This window comes from Natator depressus, chromosome 10 (assembly GCF_965152275.1).
Source record: "Natator depressus isolate rNatDep1 chromosome 10, rNatDep2.hap1, whole genome shotgun sequence".
Taxonomy (NCBI): domain Eukaryota; kingdom Metazoa; phylum Chordata; order Testudines; family Cheloniidae; genus Natator; species Natator depressus.
The window spans coordinates 55,408,110-55,423,542 of NC_134243.1; the positions used below are offsets into that span (position 1 = coordinate 55,408,110).

The following is a 15,433-nucleotide window of genomic DNA, read 5'->3' on the forward strand; positions in this document are numbered from 1 at the left end:
CTACTTGTAGAGTGGGGCAATACTTAGTGAGAGTAAACAGCAGAATGTGGCTCTAGCTAATTGAGAGACTATATTCCCCTTCTTTCAGTTCTGTAAGGAAAAGTGACTGCACTTCAGCTCCCTGATGAAAAGTGGTTGCAGTCTGAGGATTTTATAGTTTAATCATGTTTTAGCATCTGGAATAAATAGACTTCTAATCAATGGGATAGTATTCCCTGCTTAATTCAGTAGTGTTTTTCTAGGATACATTTTTCCAGTGGGGTTGTCTGTGAAATAGTACTTTTTGATGTGTGAATTAAATAAAGGACCAAGTTACTGGCAGATATGTGTTGAGCAATGAGTGGGACGCTTCTGATGCTAATTAGTTGTGGTGTTGCATCAAAGAGGTTCAAGCAAAATCAGCTGATTCTGTGTCCAGGAGCAGATTTTGTATTCAAAGCATCAGTGATACACAGGAATACATTTTATTTTTGAGGCCTGCATATGGAATGAAACAAAGGTACAGCTCTAGTAAGCTTTACCATTTTTACTTGTTTTCTCTATAAGCATATATTGCCTCCCCACTCTAATAAAGATGAGCTTTTTTGCTAGATAAATATTTGAGGAAACTGACTTTTTTTTAAAAGGTAAGGATACAGATACTTTATTAGTTGTGCTACACAAAATGAAGTGTAATTTGTTTTTGTTAGCTATAGATAACCACTTAAAAATGGACCCCAAGCCCAGGGACAGTGAATGCTCTATTTCCTTTCAGATTGTAATAAACACAGCAAGGTAACTGGATAAAAACATCATTTCACAGTACTGATGAAGGGGTTGCTTTTCAGCCTGGTTGAAAAGTGATCATACTGCTGTATTTGACAGAGGTTGGAGCTCACAATTGGAAACTTTAAATTATAGCCTATTGCTAGGCAAAACATTGGTCCACCTAGCCAAGTATCCTGTCTTCTGACAGCTGCCAGTGCTAGAGGCTTTGGAGGGAATAGACAAAACAGGGCAATTATCAAGTGATCCAACTCCTGTTGTCCAGCTGGAGGGTCTCCCAGCTGGAGGTTTAGGGACAGCTTGAGCATTGGCTCATTTCCCTGACCATCTTTGCTAATAGGGACTGAAGACTCTATCCTCCATGAACGTAATACTTTTTTTAAACCCAGTTTTGGCCTTCTGTCTATCCTATAGCAATGAGTTCCACAGGTTGACTGGGCTTTGTGTGAAGTACTTTGTCTTAAACTTGTTACCTATTAATTTCATTGGGTGACCCCTGGTGGTTAGGTTGTTATGTGAAGGAGTAAGTCACACTTTGCTATTCACTTTCTCACCCTCATTCATGATTTTATAGCTATTAATCATATGCCCCCTTGCTTATACCACAAATGCTTATTCAAACTATGTGGCGCCTCAGAAAAGCTGTGCTAGTCTGATTTCCTACTGAAGAGCATATCAACTAAAATCCAGCCAACTGGGCTATAAGTAGTTTAGTTTGACAAATTTAGGATTTTAAACAATTCTATCTACAGGACACCTTCCCCAAGCTTCTCCCCCACCCCATTTCATGGATGAGGTATGATGTTCTCAGCTATATGAATAATAGGCCTCTGCTAGAGTGTATTAATCTATATCATTCTTGAAAAGGGACCAGCAAGACAACTTGTTTGTGTAGGTACAGCTAATTTACTCCCTTTTGTTAGAGATGAGGAGAATCTCTCTCTATGAAGCCACTGCCCATAGCCAACTTGTTTGCCTAATTTGATTACCTGTTCCTCAAACTTAATTTCCATCCCAATTGCTCAGGTGTTCTTTAGCGAAGCCTGATTTTCTTCAGTTCCCTTTTCCCCTGGGTTATCCAAAAGTCCCAATTTTTTTAAATCAAGAAAGTAACAATACCTCCTGTCAGGGTTCCTTCCCCACTCTGAACTCTAGGGTACAGATGTGGGGACCTGCATGAAAGACCCCTTAAGCTTATTCTTACTAGCTTAGGTTAAAAACTTCCCCAAGGTACAAATTTTGCCTTGTCCTTGAACAGTATGCTGCCACCACCAAGCATTTTAAACAAAGAACAGGGAAAGAGACCACTTGGAGATGTCTTCCCCCAAAATATCCCCCCAAGCCCTACACATCCCCTTTCCTGGGGAGGCTTGAGAATAATATCCTAACCAATTAGTTACAAAATCATCAAAGACCCAAACCCCGGGATCTTGGAACAGTGGAAAAATCAGTCAGGTTCTTAAAAGAAGGGTTTTATTTAAAAAAAAAGTAAAAATCATCTCTAACATCAGGATGGAAAATACTTTACAGGGTATTCAGATTCAACACAGAGGATCCCCCTCTGGGCAAAACCTTAAAGTTACAGAAAACAGGAATAAACCTCCCTCTGAACACAGGGAAAATTCACACAAAACAAAAGAGAAACTAATCCGCCTTGCTTGGCTTACCTATACTGGTTGCAATATTGGAGACTTGGATTAGGATGGGTTGGAGAAGATGGATTTCTGTCTGGCCTCTCAGTCCCAAGAGAACCACCAGGTAAAAAAGAGCACAAAACAAAAGCCTCTTAGAAATACATGCATGGCCACAGATGAAGTGATTCATCTAATCTGGACTTCTGCCAGCTGCAATGGCGTTAAAAAAAGTGAACACTCTGTGTGCCCATACCTGTGCAATCCTGAGGAAATATTCTAGGTATTGATATGTACTTAGGGAAAACAAAACAAAACATGCACACCACCTTTGTTCAAATATACTGAATGCTTATGGCTTTGCTGTCTGGACTCTTTTTGAAGATAAAAATTTCTGAGAGCCATGTTCTTAATGAGCTAAACTTAGGGCTTGTACACACCAGTGCTTACTTCAGTGTAATGTAAGTCACTCCCAGGCATGGAAAAGCGATGCAAGTTACACAGATCTAAGTGCTGGTGTGGACAATGTGGATGGCAGGAGAAGCTGTCCCGCTGACATAGCTACTGCTGCTTGGGGAGGTGGAGTGATGCCGACAGGAGAGCTCTCTTCTGTCAGCATGGAATACAGTGATACAACTACATCAGTACAGCTGCACCACTGTAGAGATTCTAGCGTAGACTAGCCCTCAGGTTGCCTATATTCATTAATATAAGGCCTAGCTCACATGCAGGATTCACTCTAAACTGCACTGGTCACTTGGCATATACACATGATGTCCTCGCACAGTAGGTAGAGCAAGTCATGTGAAACTTGAGACCTAAACCTGGGCCAGACAGGGTTGAAAGATGTAGGTATTCCATATTCCAAAGAAAACTGTTTAGCCTGCTCTATAGGAAACATGCGTTTAAACAATTTGGTTTAGACGGTCACAAACTTTAGAACCTTTAGTCTTTATCTGATCACTTTGAACATTAGAATCTGATACCTAGAAAACAGTCTTCATTACTCAGCATTTTTTTATTCACATCACAGAAAATACACAGTTTGGTCCTATTATATAGGATCTTTGGAAGTTTAAGCAAACAAGTTTAGCGAAGTGTCTGACATGACATTACAGCTTAGTGCTCCTTTCAACATACTAAAAATAGGAAGCCTTCAAACCTCTTAATAAACAGACTGGTGATGTATTGCTTTGAAATGCTGTGGTACAACAGCTAAATATTATCAAGTGTTTACACACTGCTGTTCAGAATCATAGCTTTGCACAAATATGCAGTTACATAAATTGTTTTAAATACCTGGCATAAAAAAAAAGTAACATTTCAATGTTCAGCTCTCAAACAAAAAAAATATATAAAAATAATGCAGATTAAGTGCAAATACAAATATACAAATGAGTCTCTACATGAATACAAAACCTTTAAAAATTAAATACTGACTTCATTCAGTCACTTAAGTGCTAGTCTTTTTACCAGGCTTGAACAAAAATAAATTGATTTGTGAAACTTGTTTTAAAAGAAAAATACCCAAGATTTATTCATTCTTCATAGGTTTATTCCTTTCGCATCCATTATGGAATCCCTTAGTACCATCAGGACCTTTGGGTAACCGCAATACTCCTACAGGTAACCCATCTGCATTTTGTATTTTCCGGGCAAGCATTGGGCTACTTACTGGACTTTGTTCTTGGGTTACAGTTTGAGCTTGTCTTCTCCTCTGAACCCATGGGCTGCTAGAAGGAGTAATACTGCTATCTGAAGAGTAATCTGCACATTTCCTTGAGATTTCAGGGCTAGTACTAGGGTTAAGTTTGCCATCTTCAGCAAGCGGAGACTTTTTGGACACTTTGCGCAGAGAAGATGGGCTATTCCAGGGGCTTGACCTAGGTGAAACATTAGGGCTCAGGTGGTTGTTCTGATAGGTGGTAGGGCTCAACTTGCTGGAAGTCTTGCGTCCAGACAGTGGAGATGTAGGATTACTCTCTGGATCAGAAGAGCTGTTTGCTGATGATTCATCCCCAACATACTGAAGTTCCTCAACTCTCTTATTCAGGGATTTAATTTTGTTGAGAGACTTGCTGGGATCTTCCTCATGGTTCTTGTCTTTCACAACTTTTTTCTTTGGAGGCTTCATACCTATCAGGGTAACTTTCATGCCAATTTCATTATTCTTTTCAATACACATGATTTCATGAGCTTTAATTGCTGCATCTACTTCTTCAAACTCTATTATTGCACATTCCTTTGTTCCAACTTGGGTGTATCGATTACTGAATCTCTTGACATCAGGTGGAAGATCCTTACCAGGTTTGAGAATGCGAACGGATGAGATTACACCAAAAGTAACAAAGGTCTTGAGAAGATGCTCCATCATCTTTTCTTGCATGCATCCATTTTCTTGATCCTGGCTCAGAACCTGTAGCTCAGAAATCAAGTGGATATCATACACAAGCAGCATCTTGCTAGGCAGGGTCTCACTAGCAAACACTGGAACTGGGGTATTTCTTCTAACCTTTCTGCTATCTTCATTCAGCTCAAGAATGTCTGAATACTTCAAAGCATAGGCTGTGATTCTCCAGTCTCTGGTAAGATGTTTTACCTTGAAGAAAAAGGGTTACACTTTAATGCAGCTCATTAAAACCACCAGAACTATAGTTCTCTACAGCTACTGAAAACCTGAGACTGATACAGGGTTGGATTTCAAATGAAAGATCAGCCAAAGTCTTATATAGTATCCCTCCTGAACAGAAAGTAGGTTTAAAAATGTTTCCCTACTGTCATTGTGATCATCAGTACGATGTTGTGAACTTCCTGTTCCTTTTACATGATTGGAGATCAAAGTCATCACCAACTGCAGACTTACCCAGACTAAACAAGTCATTATTTCTATGGCTCTTCAAGAGTTCTTAGAATCTTTATACTCCCATCTCATCACAGAGGCATGCTTATGCTGCATATTCAACAGTTGCTTTGCCTGCTGCATCCAATTCCAAACAGGTAGCCTCCCCCTGTGTCCCATTACCTCATTTTTGTGCTTAATTTTAGAAAACTAACAAACAGAGTCCCTACCCTTAATAGTTAAAAGAGGCACTTCCATAGTGCCTTTCAGAATATCAAAATATAAGGCCTAGGACCCACAAGTCCTGACTCTCAGGGCACTATAGCTATTGGACCAAACTGTACAGCCAAGTTCTTAAGTCTGCAAAGGTCAAAAGACATTGATCTCTCATCAGGATGGTGCTGGCTCAAAAAAAAAAATATATCTACCATGTAATTTTAAAAGTCTCCCCCCTAAAGCTAGGAGTTTCTCGGGGGTGGGGGGGGGGGGAGATAGGTTAAGATCTTGCTTGGTAGGATCCAAGAAAGGGATGCTTTTTCTAAATTTCACTCTCCCTTAGGCTTGAGGGACTTACACAATTTCTTGGGCAAATCAAGAAGTTTTGTCTGATTATTTATGCAACATTTTAGAAGCAAAGAACAAATGTAACAGTAGGATGTTAACTGCATCAACCCTTCAGACTGGCCAAAACCAATGTGCCCTATCTGTTCAATAGCTCATTAAGTTGGATAGAGTAGATTTAAAGGCCCCTCAGAAATGAACCTACCTTTTTGAAAGAAGTGAGTAGCTTAACACTGACATAGCCCATCTTATTTCTTCTCACATGCTTTAAGAGGAAGGCATCTTTCTCAAGGTTCTCATCTGAGAAATAATATTCAACCTGTGTTATAAGCTTCTGGATCAGCTCGTTATCTGGAGGTTTCCAGTCCTGGTCGAAGTCCTCACCATCATTCTCCCCACCACTAGAACAAGACAATGAAGTCATTTTATAAACGGATCTTAGTCTGGTCATTGCAGTCTTGCTTTATACTGATAAAGCTAATGAAAAGCAAGTTGGCAAACTGCAGATACTTGTTTAGAGAATGCTGTGCTAGAAATATAATATATTTGATTCACTAAACTAAGCAGTATTAACCCACCCGTCAACTCCAGCACTGAGCTTTGTTTGACAATGAATCTTATCTGATTCCATCATCTCCACTGTATAAATGTAACATCAAACATGAATTTGAGGACAGGAATGGGGAGAACAGGCTGTTAAATGAGAAACTAAGAATACTGATTTGAAGCAGATGCAAGTTCCATCACAACAGTTTACTCCTCTGAACAGAAAACAACAACTGTGCCTATGGGGACAATCTAATTTTCACTTGTGACCTAAACAACTAAACCACCAACTCAGAGTGAAAGGCAACATGCATTAACTCACAGAACCATGTGGGCACCTGAGCAAAAGCAGACTCTTGTCAAATTATTTGATAAACAATGAGTAGGTTCAGTCAGTTCTCCCTGTGCAGCAGGATGCCTGTTCAGAGATGGCATCTTTCCAGTCAGCCTAAGGAGCCAAAGTCCTCAGCTCACTGCAAGAGCAGATTTCGCAGAACAATAAGTCATGTACTTCAGCAGTTCACAAACACTACACCACAAGTCCAAGTCTTCAGCCAGCTTCTAACAAAATAAGATGTAGGAGCACCAATGTTTGGTGTTATGCAAAGCTTATTTTATCTATCATTGCTTCCCTTTTCCATCTGAAGCTGCTAAAAAAATTACTTTAGACTTTTTCTTGTGAGGACATTTGCATAACAAGCAAGGAGCCAGAAAACAGTGCCCTAATAACCTGCAGTGCAAAAATATAGTTGATGTTTTAAAGCTAGGATTCCAACAAGCATTTAAACATTGAAGAGGACTAAGAGGATTATATTTTTTACACATTTTAAATGTCATTTCCATACCAAATGAAGACTCATATGCTAACCATACAACAAAGATAGGCTAGAGATGATAGTTTCAGATCCACGGTTTTGAGTCCGGATCTATTCTTGTTCAGTGTCCATCTTATTAACTTTGGATGTTTAGAGACAGGTCTCTGGGAAATAATTTAAAGTGCCTTTTTTGTTCTTCCCTCAGGAGAGACCTTCCAAAGAGAGGTTCCAAAGAGACCTCTCTTTGCCTAAAGTTCTCTAGTGAACAAGTCATCACCTCTGTTGGACATCTCATCCAAAACAGTAATTCTTAATCCAGCCACACACACGTCTCATGGACCTCTGTCCCTCTACCATTCCCAATGCTTGTAATTTGAAGTACAAATCTGGGCAAATTAAGTTACCACATGTCATTGGGGCAAACAGCTCAACCCCAGAGTACATTCTAGAAGTACTATCAAGGTTCACAGAAGTTTAATACATAATTATACATGGGCTATCCAGGTACAGGTATGTGTTTTATCTATTAAAAGCTTGAATTGCAGTGGGGCCTCATCCTGGAATTTACTTGAATACACAGCTTGTTGGATACATCTTACATTTAAATAAAAATGCCTACCCAAAAAGCTGTTGGTGTCATAAATCACAATGACCATAAAAATAGGTGTATTGATAAATTAACTCAGCTACCCAAGTAATTCAAATCAACAGCAAAGGCCCCTAAAACATCCCCTCTTCCTTCCCCCAAATTTGATTGGGCTTTTGCAACAAGCTCCAAATATGATCATATTCATGCAATTGTGGAACAATGGAGGGAGCAAGTTCCAGAGTCCCCGGGGTTTTGACAGGGGGGCACTTTGTTGGCTGCTCACTATTAGGGTAAGAGGGAACGCTGCTTGAGCGCCTCTGCTATGGCAGTTTGTCAAGCAGTGATAGTGCACTTGCCTGACTAAGGGCATGGCTACACTAGAAACTTCAAAGTGCTCCCGCAGCGGGGATTAGCTCCATGAGGGGATTAGCTCAGACTCGGAGCCTGTCCACACTAGCGCTTTAAAGTGCTCAGATTTGCTGTGCTCAGAAGGGTGATTTTTCACACCCCTGAGCCAGCAAGGGAGAGCGCTATAAAATGTAAGTGTAGACAAGCCCTGAGACAGCCTATCACTTGCAGATGCAATCTTGAGGCACCACCGTCTGTACCCACCAAGAGAGATTTAATCACATGAAGATGGCTGTTTTGTATACAAAAGTTCTACTTGGGTCAATGGATTTTGCACACAATACTTACTTATTGCTCACTCAGTTGTGGACACAAAGTCAGGTCCCTGGATAAATATACTGGAATAGTTCTAAGAAAGGTCTCCATATTTTAAGCCCCTTTTAGCAAGCGAGGTGATGTTGGAAGTACAATTGAAAAGGGCAAGGGGAAGAGAGAGAGAATTCTTGTTTGAAAGCTAGTAACTTGTAGTACAATTACTTTTAGATAGGGGCATCAGAGGGGGATGGAAAGGAAGACTTATTAGCATCCTAGTCCAAATAATTGACTATTTCTCACTTTGCTATGTCACTAAAGATAAAGAAAGTTAATCTAATTAGAATGTGGATTTTTAACTCTATCCATATCTTCACTTAGCTACCACTATGGAATTATTTTAACGGGAAATTTAAGTACAAAACATACAGCTATCAAGGTTTTTTGAAGTGATTTTATTAGCATGGACATTTGCAACTACTGAGTTAAGATTAATGTGGGAAGAAAATCCAGGAAGAGCTTCATGCTTCAGAGAAAACCTTTTCATTTACAAAGGTCAGTACCACCCCCACAATATTAAAACACTGAATTCATCCTAGCTGGTCCTATTTTACTTTTTCGCTCAAGTATTAGATATATGCCAGAAGCAGGATACCTCATCTCCTGATGCATTGGTCTGAGCTATACTGATTGCTAGTTCTACCCACCTCAAACACCATTCACCTTTTCAATTCTGTTTGACAAGACTGTTTCACTTGGCACATTAAGTTTTTAAAAAAATTTTAGCTCAAATTTTCTATCAAATACTGAACATTGGCATTTCTATTTACAGCCAGCTTTCTGCACTTGCTCTAGCTCTGGTGATCATAACCTGAAGAAATCACCATTTTCATAATACCAAAAAAAAGAAATTAATATTAAAAGGTGTTCAGGAATCAATCTGAGAAGGGCACGAGGATTTTTTGTGAGAAAAAAGTGTCTTAATAGATGTATATTGTCTACAACTTGCATTAAGTGTTTCTCTTTCTTTGGATATCTTTTATAAAGGATTTGACTGTCAAAGCTGCTTGGGCAGACTGAAAAACAACTTATTTAGGTTGTGACTCATCTGGAGATTACTCATACAGGAAACCAAATTCATCTGTGCACTGTGGGCAGAATGTGTCCTCTGGATATCAAAGCTCATAGGATTATCAATATATTAAGCTGGTTGGATACATTCTAACCTTTTGACAAACCTCAGTGAAATCTCATTTGGAAGTGACTCTGCACTACAGTAATAAGCCTTGTATGATAAAAGCAAAATCAAAAGCACTGAACTGGGGTTCCATTGCCCTACTCACTGAAGACAATAGGAGTTTGGTATAAATTTAAATGGATTCAGGATTGGGCTCCAAGTAGTGGGAGCAGCACTAATTACCACCTCACAAGTTGCAAAATTATTTCCTTTCTAAAGCACTATTTCAGACAGTCATATCATCACAAAACATTTCCAGTCTTAGTCTGTGCCCCAACGTTTTTAAATTTGGCCAAAACCAAATAAAGCTGTTTTTGTGAAGGGGAGGGGAAACATCAGAAAAATATTTGTGTAACTTTTTTAAACTACCCATCAGCCAAAATAGCTGAGGATTGAATATTGCAATTTGCCTGGAAATAGTCCGCAATGAGGTGTTCACTGCCTTGACCTAGAGGAAATTGGTTTTCAGCTGCTACATTACAAGAAATTAATGTAGGGTTTCTAATTTTTGTACAGATCTGTGCATTTCTTCTGCTGTTAAAGAGCAATTTTTTTTTTTTTTGGAATCTTGTGCAATCTGTGTTGTTACCTCTATCATGTGCCCCCTTTGAAAAGGTAAACTGCAGACCCAGAACACTTACATGGTTGGAGTTCTCAGAGAGGGTGTACCTGTGTATTGTACTATAATTGAGAGTGTGATATTGCAATTAAAGATTATAGAAATCAGCACAAGGAATGGGCTCAGCCATAGCTTATGGATGTCCTGATTTTTGAGTGCTTAACTATACTCTCTTCAATTTCCTTTAGCATATTAGATGGAACTTAATGTCAAACAGCTTTTACACTTGAGTATTCCTTTGTATTTTAAAGGGGTCTTTCTATTCATCCTAGAAATAGAAATACAATATGAAGTTAAAGAAAGTCAACTTGAAAATAATTTTAACTTAAAAGTAACTAGATTTCAGGTACTAAACCTGTCTGTGGTCCTTGGCCAACTTTTGTGATTCTATTTTTTTTTTTGAAGGGTTTCACACAAACAGTAAACTGACTTTCTAAAGTCTATCAAATGAACAAACTAAAAGATAGGGATTTAGAACAGAGAGCAGTTGCCTTTCAGTTTATAGTAATTTTGGGTGTTGCCATCAACAAAAGTAGATAAAAAATTCAAAGAGAAATATTTTGGTTTGACTGTCTCTTTAAGCCATTCTGTCCCCCATAATCAATTATTAAATCGAAAATTAAATATGTATTTAATAACTATCAAGTTACCATAATTATAAAGCATTGAGGGGAACTAATGTCAATGTACATATTTAAAGTGATTAATATTTTGCTGTCAGTTAAAAGTGGTCAGAAGCTTTCAATTGTATTACCAAAAAGCACACACAAAATTTTTGTGTGTTGATTGCTGACTTATTAAATTAGTTCTATTTAAATTATGTTTTGTTTATGACAAAGGTATCTTTCTCTACACAAGTTAAATAGCTAAGTGGTAATCCTAGATTACAGCATTTTAATGGGTAGAAGCAAATCTCCAACAAGATTACAAACCAGTGCTCAGAAATAACTAACCAGTAATCTGATTACTGTGTTTCTACTTCTAAAGAAATATCAAGTCTTATAATTCAACATACCATTTCTGATTAGGCATCACTCCTAGTGCAAAAGTTATCCTTCATTCAAATCCAAAGCTTTCTGCTTTTTGCATCTTTCCTGGCATCAAACGAGCCTCAATTCCCCTTTTCACTCCATTCCTCTCTCTTTTGTCATTGGACAGCATACTTCTTTAGGGGGGTCAACAACAAAACAACTTTAACTATACTGGTATAGTTAAGCAGTAAAGTTGCACAATCCCCTGAACGTGGATATGATTATACCAGTATAAATGCATTCACACTGAGGGGCTGTAGCAGTATAACTATATTGGTTATAATATCCCCCATTCCCTCCTTAACCAGAAGTTATACTGGTAAAAAAGTGGTTTAAACCAGGTCTTAGTCAGTTATGAATTTTAAGTTGTCAGAGCTCTTATGGTGTCCCTCTGGCCAACAGCATTTCCTTGCCTGTTTTTGGCACTGTATAGGCCTCCCTGTACACACCAACTTTTCACCACTGCCATCTCCCCACAGTGTATTTGCCTTTGGCTTTCCATTCACATAGACCCTAAGGTGAACTGAGCTAAGGACTAGTCTGGGTTTCATTGCAAGGCAGAGCCCAACAGTTCCATTAAGATGTCTCACAATTGAACCTGTAACAGGTGCAAGTCATTTTAATACTGCTCACACTATTTGTATATTTTTATTAAACAAGTCTATGTGTATTTACATCATTAACAGGTTGGCATTTTAGCTAAATAATTGATCCCATACTATATATTATTTTATATATGTGTGTGTGTGTATGTGTATTATTTTATGTGTGTGTATGTATATACACATACACACACATTATAATGACAAATACCAAACTGGAAATGGCAACCTACTAACTTGGAGTTATAGCTGCAACATGTAGTCATCTCTTACACATCAAGTGTAGTAGTGGTGGCCTGTAAGGGAATAATGACAACATATTTCTTCCACCCATGATTAATTGGATTAGCCTACAACTCACACAAGCCTCATCTATACTAGGGGAAATGTTTTTACAATGTGGTAGCTAACACATTGTAAAAATCCTAGTGCAGACAGGGCAAGTTTGTAGTCTTATAACCAGCTAAATTAAAGTAAACTTTTTTTTTAAACACACACACACAGCATAAGACATACCCACAGACCTTGCCCACAACGGCATTGTCTATCCTGAAAAAATCAGTGTTATAGTCTACAAACAAAAGTTGTTTGTGTTTAACCAGACCAGCTCACCCCTTATGTGCACAGAGTTATACTGGTATGGCTTATTCCTGTAAGGGAACAATAAGCTACATTGGTATGAAGCACTTTTATACTAGTATAACTGTTTCCACACTAGGGGTGTACTAGTGGAACTATCAATAAAAAAACTCACATCCCTAACGGAAACAGTTATACTACTTAACCACCACTTAGTCCCAAGTCAGTCATGTTAACTGGTCACAGTTAACTCCATAGACCTCTCTCCCATCTATAATAAAATCTGCACAGATGATACTTCCCAAAAGCAGTTTGATGGTCAGTATAGAAAAGTGCATCCTGCACTCTTTACCTTATTCCATTCTTTTGAGCAATCCTCAAAAGATCATTATAGCCACAATACAGGAAGATTACTGTGCCTACAAGCAGTTCATCTACCTAAGTCTTCATGATTACAGAAGATGATTTAATGTCAGGACAAGAAACGAGTAGCAGACAGAAGCCCTTCTAATTTCCAAAGGAGAGAGTTTTACTAAGTGCATCCGGTGCTCCACCTGGCAGCAATGCCCCAGCTCATTACTACAGATTTCATCTGAAGTAAAGCCATTGGACTGAGCTGTTTTGAGGCCTTTGATTCATTTATTTCTAGGGTAACTCCTTGTTGAGAGTGGCCACTGCATCACACTCCAGAAGGAGACTGACACAAACTAATTGTGCTAATGAACAATTCTGGAAATAGCTTCCAATCTCAGCACCACACCATGTAGCTCTAGTGTTTTGAGGCAACATTAAGGACTGGATTGGTTCTAATCCTCCTTTCTCCTCCAACCCTGGGTGAACTCTGCCATGTAAACATCACCCATCCAATCAGATTAACAAAGCCCCCAACTCAGAAGGAAATACCTAATCCATGATTTATATGAGAGGTTTGCTATGTGAGTACTGCAGAGGGGAGAGGATGGAGAGTCATAGCCAAGGGTATTTCACCCTTTTAGTGTCCAATAACCTCCCCAGCAAAGAAATGTATTTGCCCTCTCTATTAACACATTGCTATATATTAGCAAAGGATCATTTGGATCCACAGTTTCCAAACTTGTGCATGATTCTCCCCCTCCCCCCATTCTTTAAGTCACTGAAGAGCCCCACAGCAGAGATTTTGCCAGCCAGCAGGAGGGCTGGCTGCATTTCTAGGATTCAATAAGGGTAGTTAAACTCCAATGAAAGTTGTGGAATCCCCATCACTAGAATTTTTACAACAGGTTGGACAAACACCTGTTAAAGATGGTCTGGGTTTACTAGGTTCTGCCTCTGCAGGAGGCTGGATTAACTGACCTCTCCAGGTCCCTCCCAGCCCTACATTGCTCTGATTGACCCAGAGAGCTGGGAAGTGCAATCTGTCCCCTGGCTGCTCCTTCAGAGACGTTTGGCTTTTCCATAGTGGTTTTGCATGGGAATCTCTCCCCCAGGGTTCAGACAAGGTCATCACAGTGGGAGTTAAAGAGCTGAAAGGAGACCCCAGCACCTCTGCGGGGGGACGGGGGAGGTCACCACCTCCTCCAGCCACTGCCCGCGGCTCCTCCCCTACCTCGGGTTTCCAGCGCTAGTAAACCCGACCCGCCAGGCCAGCCCCCTCCCCGTCGAAGTGCCAGATTAGCAGGGGATCCCTCCCCCGCCTCAGCCCCAAGGCAAGCCTCCCGCAGACGGCGCCCTGCCAGACACGTCTCCACCAATGCGCGTGTCTCTCGGGGGGGCGGGGGCAGCCGCTGCCTGATGCGACATCCATCCCGAGTTACACCAAGTTCCCGATTGGACCAGCGGCTACTCCCGAGCCCTCATTGCATCAGGCGCTGGCCGCCCCCTTGCAGCGCCCCCGCCCCGGCCCATGGCGGGGCGAACACCCGTCTCCTACGGCGCTCGCACCCCGAGGGGGAGCAGCACCAGGCAACCCCCGCCCGCGTCTAACACCCCGCGGGGCGGGGCAGCCCCCCCAGCCGCAGGGCCCCGCGGGGCGCAGCGCGGCCGGCAGGAGGGGTCCCCCTAGGTAGGCACTAACTGCCCCCGCTTGTCCGGGGCTCCCCAGCACAGCAGCCGAGCCGGGGGCCGGGCGCCGCTTACGTCCCGGGGCCGCGCTGTACCTAGATTTCCCATATCTGCCGGAGTCATCCTCGCTACAGCTGCCCCCGCCCAGCAGGGTCAGACCCGGGGCTCCGCCGTCCTCCTCCTCCTCCTCCGCCGGGATGGCCACTCGGATCCGCACTGGGCCGCTCCCGGGCTCCCCCGCGCCTGCCTCTCCGACCGGGCTCGGGGCGCCACCGGGCCCGTCCTCCAGCGGCTCCGCGCTCCCGCTGGCGACCCTGGGCTGCTCCGGATCGGGGCCCTGGGGGCTCCCTGGCGGCAGCTCGGCCATGGGGCTCGGGTGCGAAGGGGGCGTCGGCGGCCAGTGCCAGGGCAGAGCCCGCCAGAGCCGGCGGAGTCTAGCGAGCAGCGATGCAGCTGGGCTGCCTGCAGCCGCCGCCGCCTTCTCCTCCCGCCGCGCCTCTGAGCCAGGCAGCGCCGCGGCGGCGCCCCCAGCTCCAGCCCCCTCCTGCTCTTGGGCGGCCGGCCCCCGCCTACCTTCGCGGGGAGCCGGGGGGCCGGGCCAGCGCTCCCCGTCCGCCGCCCTCCCGGGCAGCAGCAGACAGAGGAGGCAGCGGAGCCAGGCGCTGAGCAGCGCGTACATGGCCGCCCCGCGGTAAGCCTAGCGCAGGGGAGGGGGCGGGCTGCCCGCCAGGGCTTTTATACCCGGGGGCCGGTCGGTGTGCCGGGCTGAGCCGCACGCCCTGGGCGAGGCAAAGGGGGCGGAGGGGCACAAACTCCCCATCCCGGGCTGCCGGGTGGGGGCGGGGATAGTCTGCGAGTGGGGCGAGGCCCTTCTCACCCCACCCAAGGAAGGGGCCGGGGGGGGGGGTGTGTCTCTGGA

The 15,433-nt window shown here is 42.5% G+C and overlaps 1 protein-coding gene across 1 annotated transcript; it reads right to left on the reverse strand.

Moving 5' to 3' along the window:
* Nucleotides 1–2,250: 2,250 nt before the first annotated feature.
* LARP6 (La ribonucleoprotein 6, translational regulator) lies at nt 2,251–15,199 on the reverse strand. Its single transcript, XM_074966228.1, has 3 exons — nt 14,610–15,199; nt 6,002–6,197; nt 2,251–4,995 (listed from the first exon to the last, which is right to left on the reverse strand). Exons 1-3 carry the CDS (start codon nt 15,191–15,193, stop codon nt 3,931–3,933), a joined length of 1,845 nt encoding a protein of 614 aa, XP_074822329.1. The 5' UTR covers nt 15,194–15,199; the 3' UTR covers nt 2,251–3,930.
* Between the last annotated feature and the right edge of the window lie 234 nt (nt 15,200–15,433).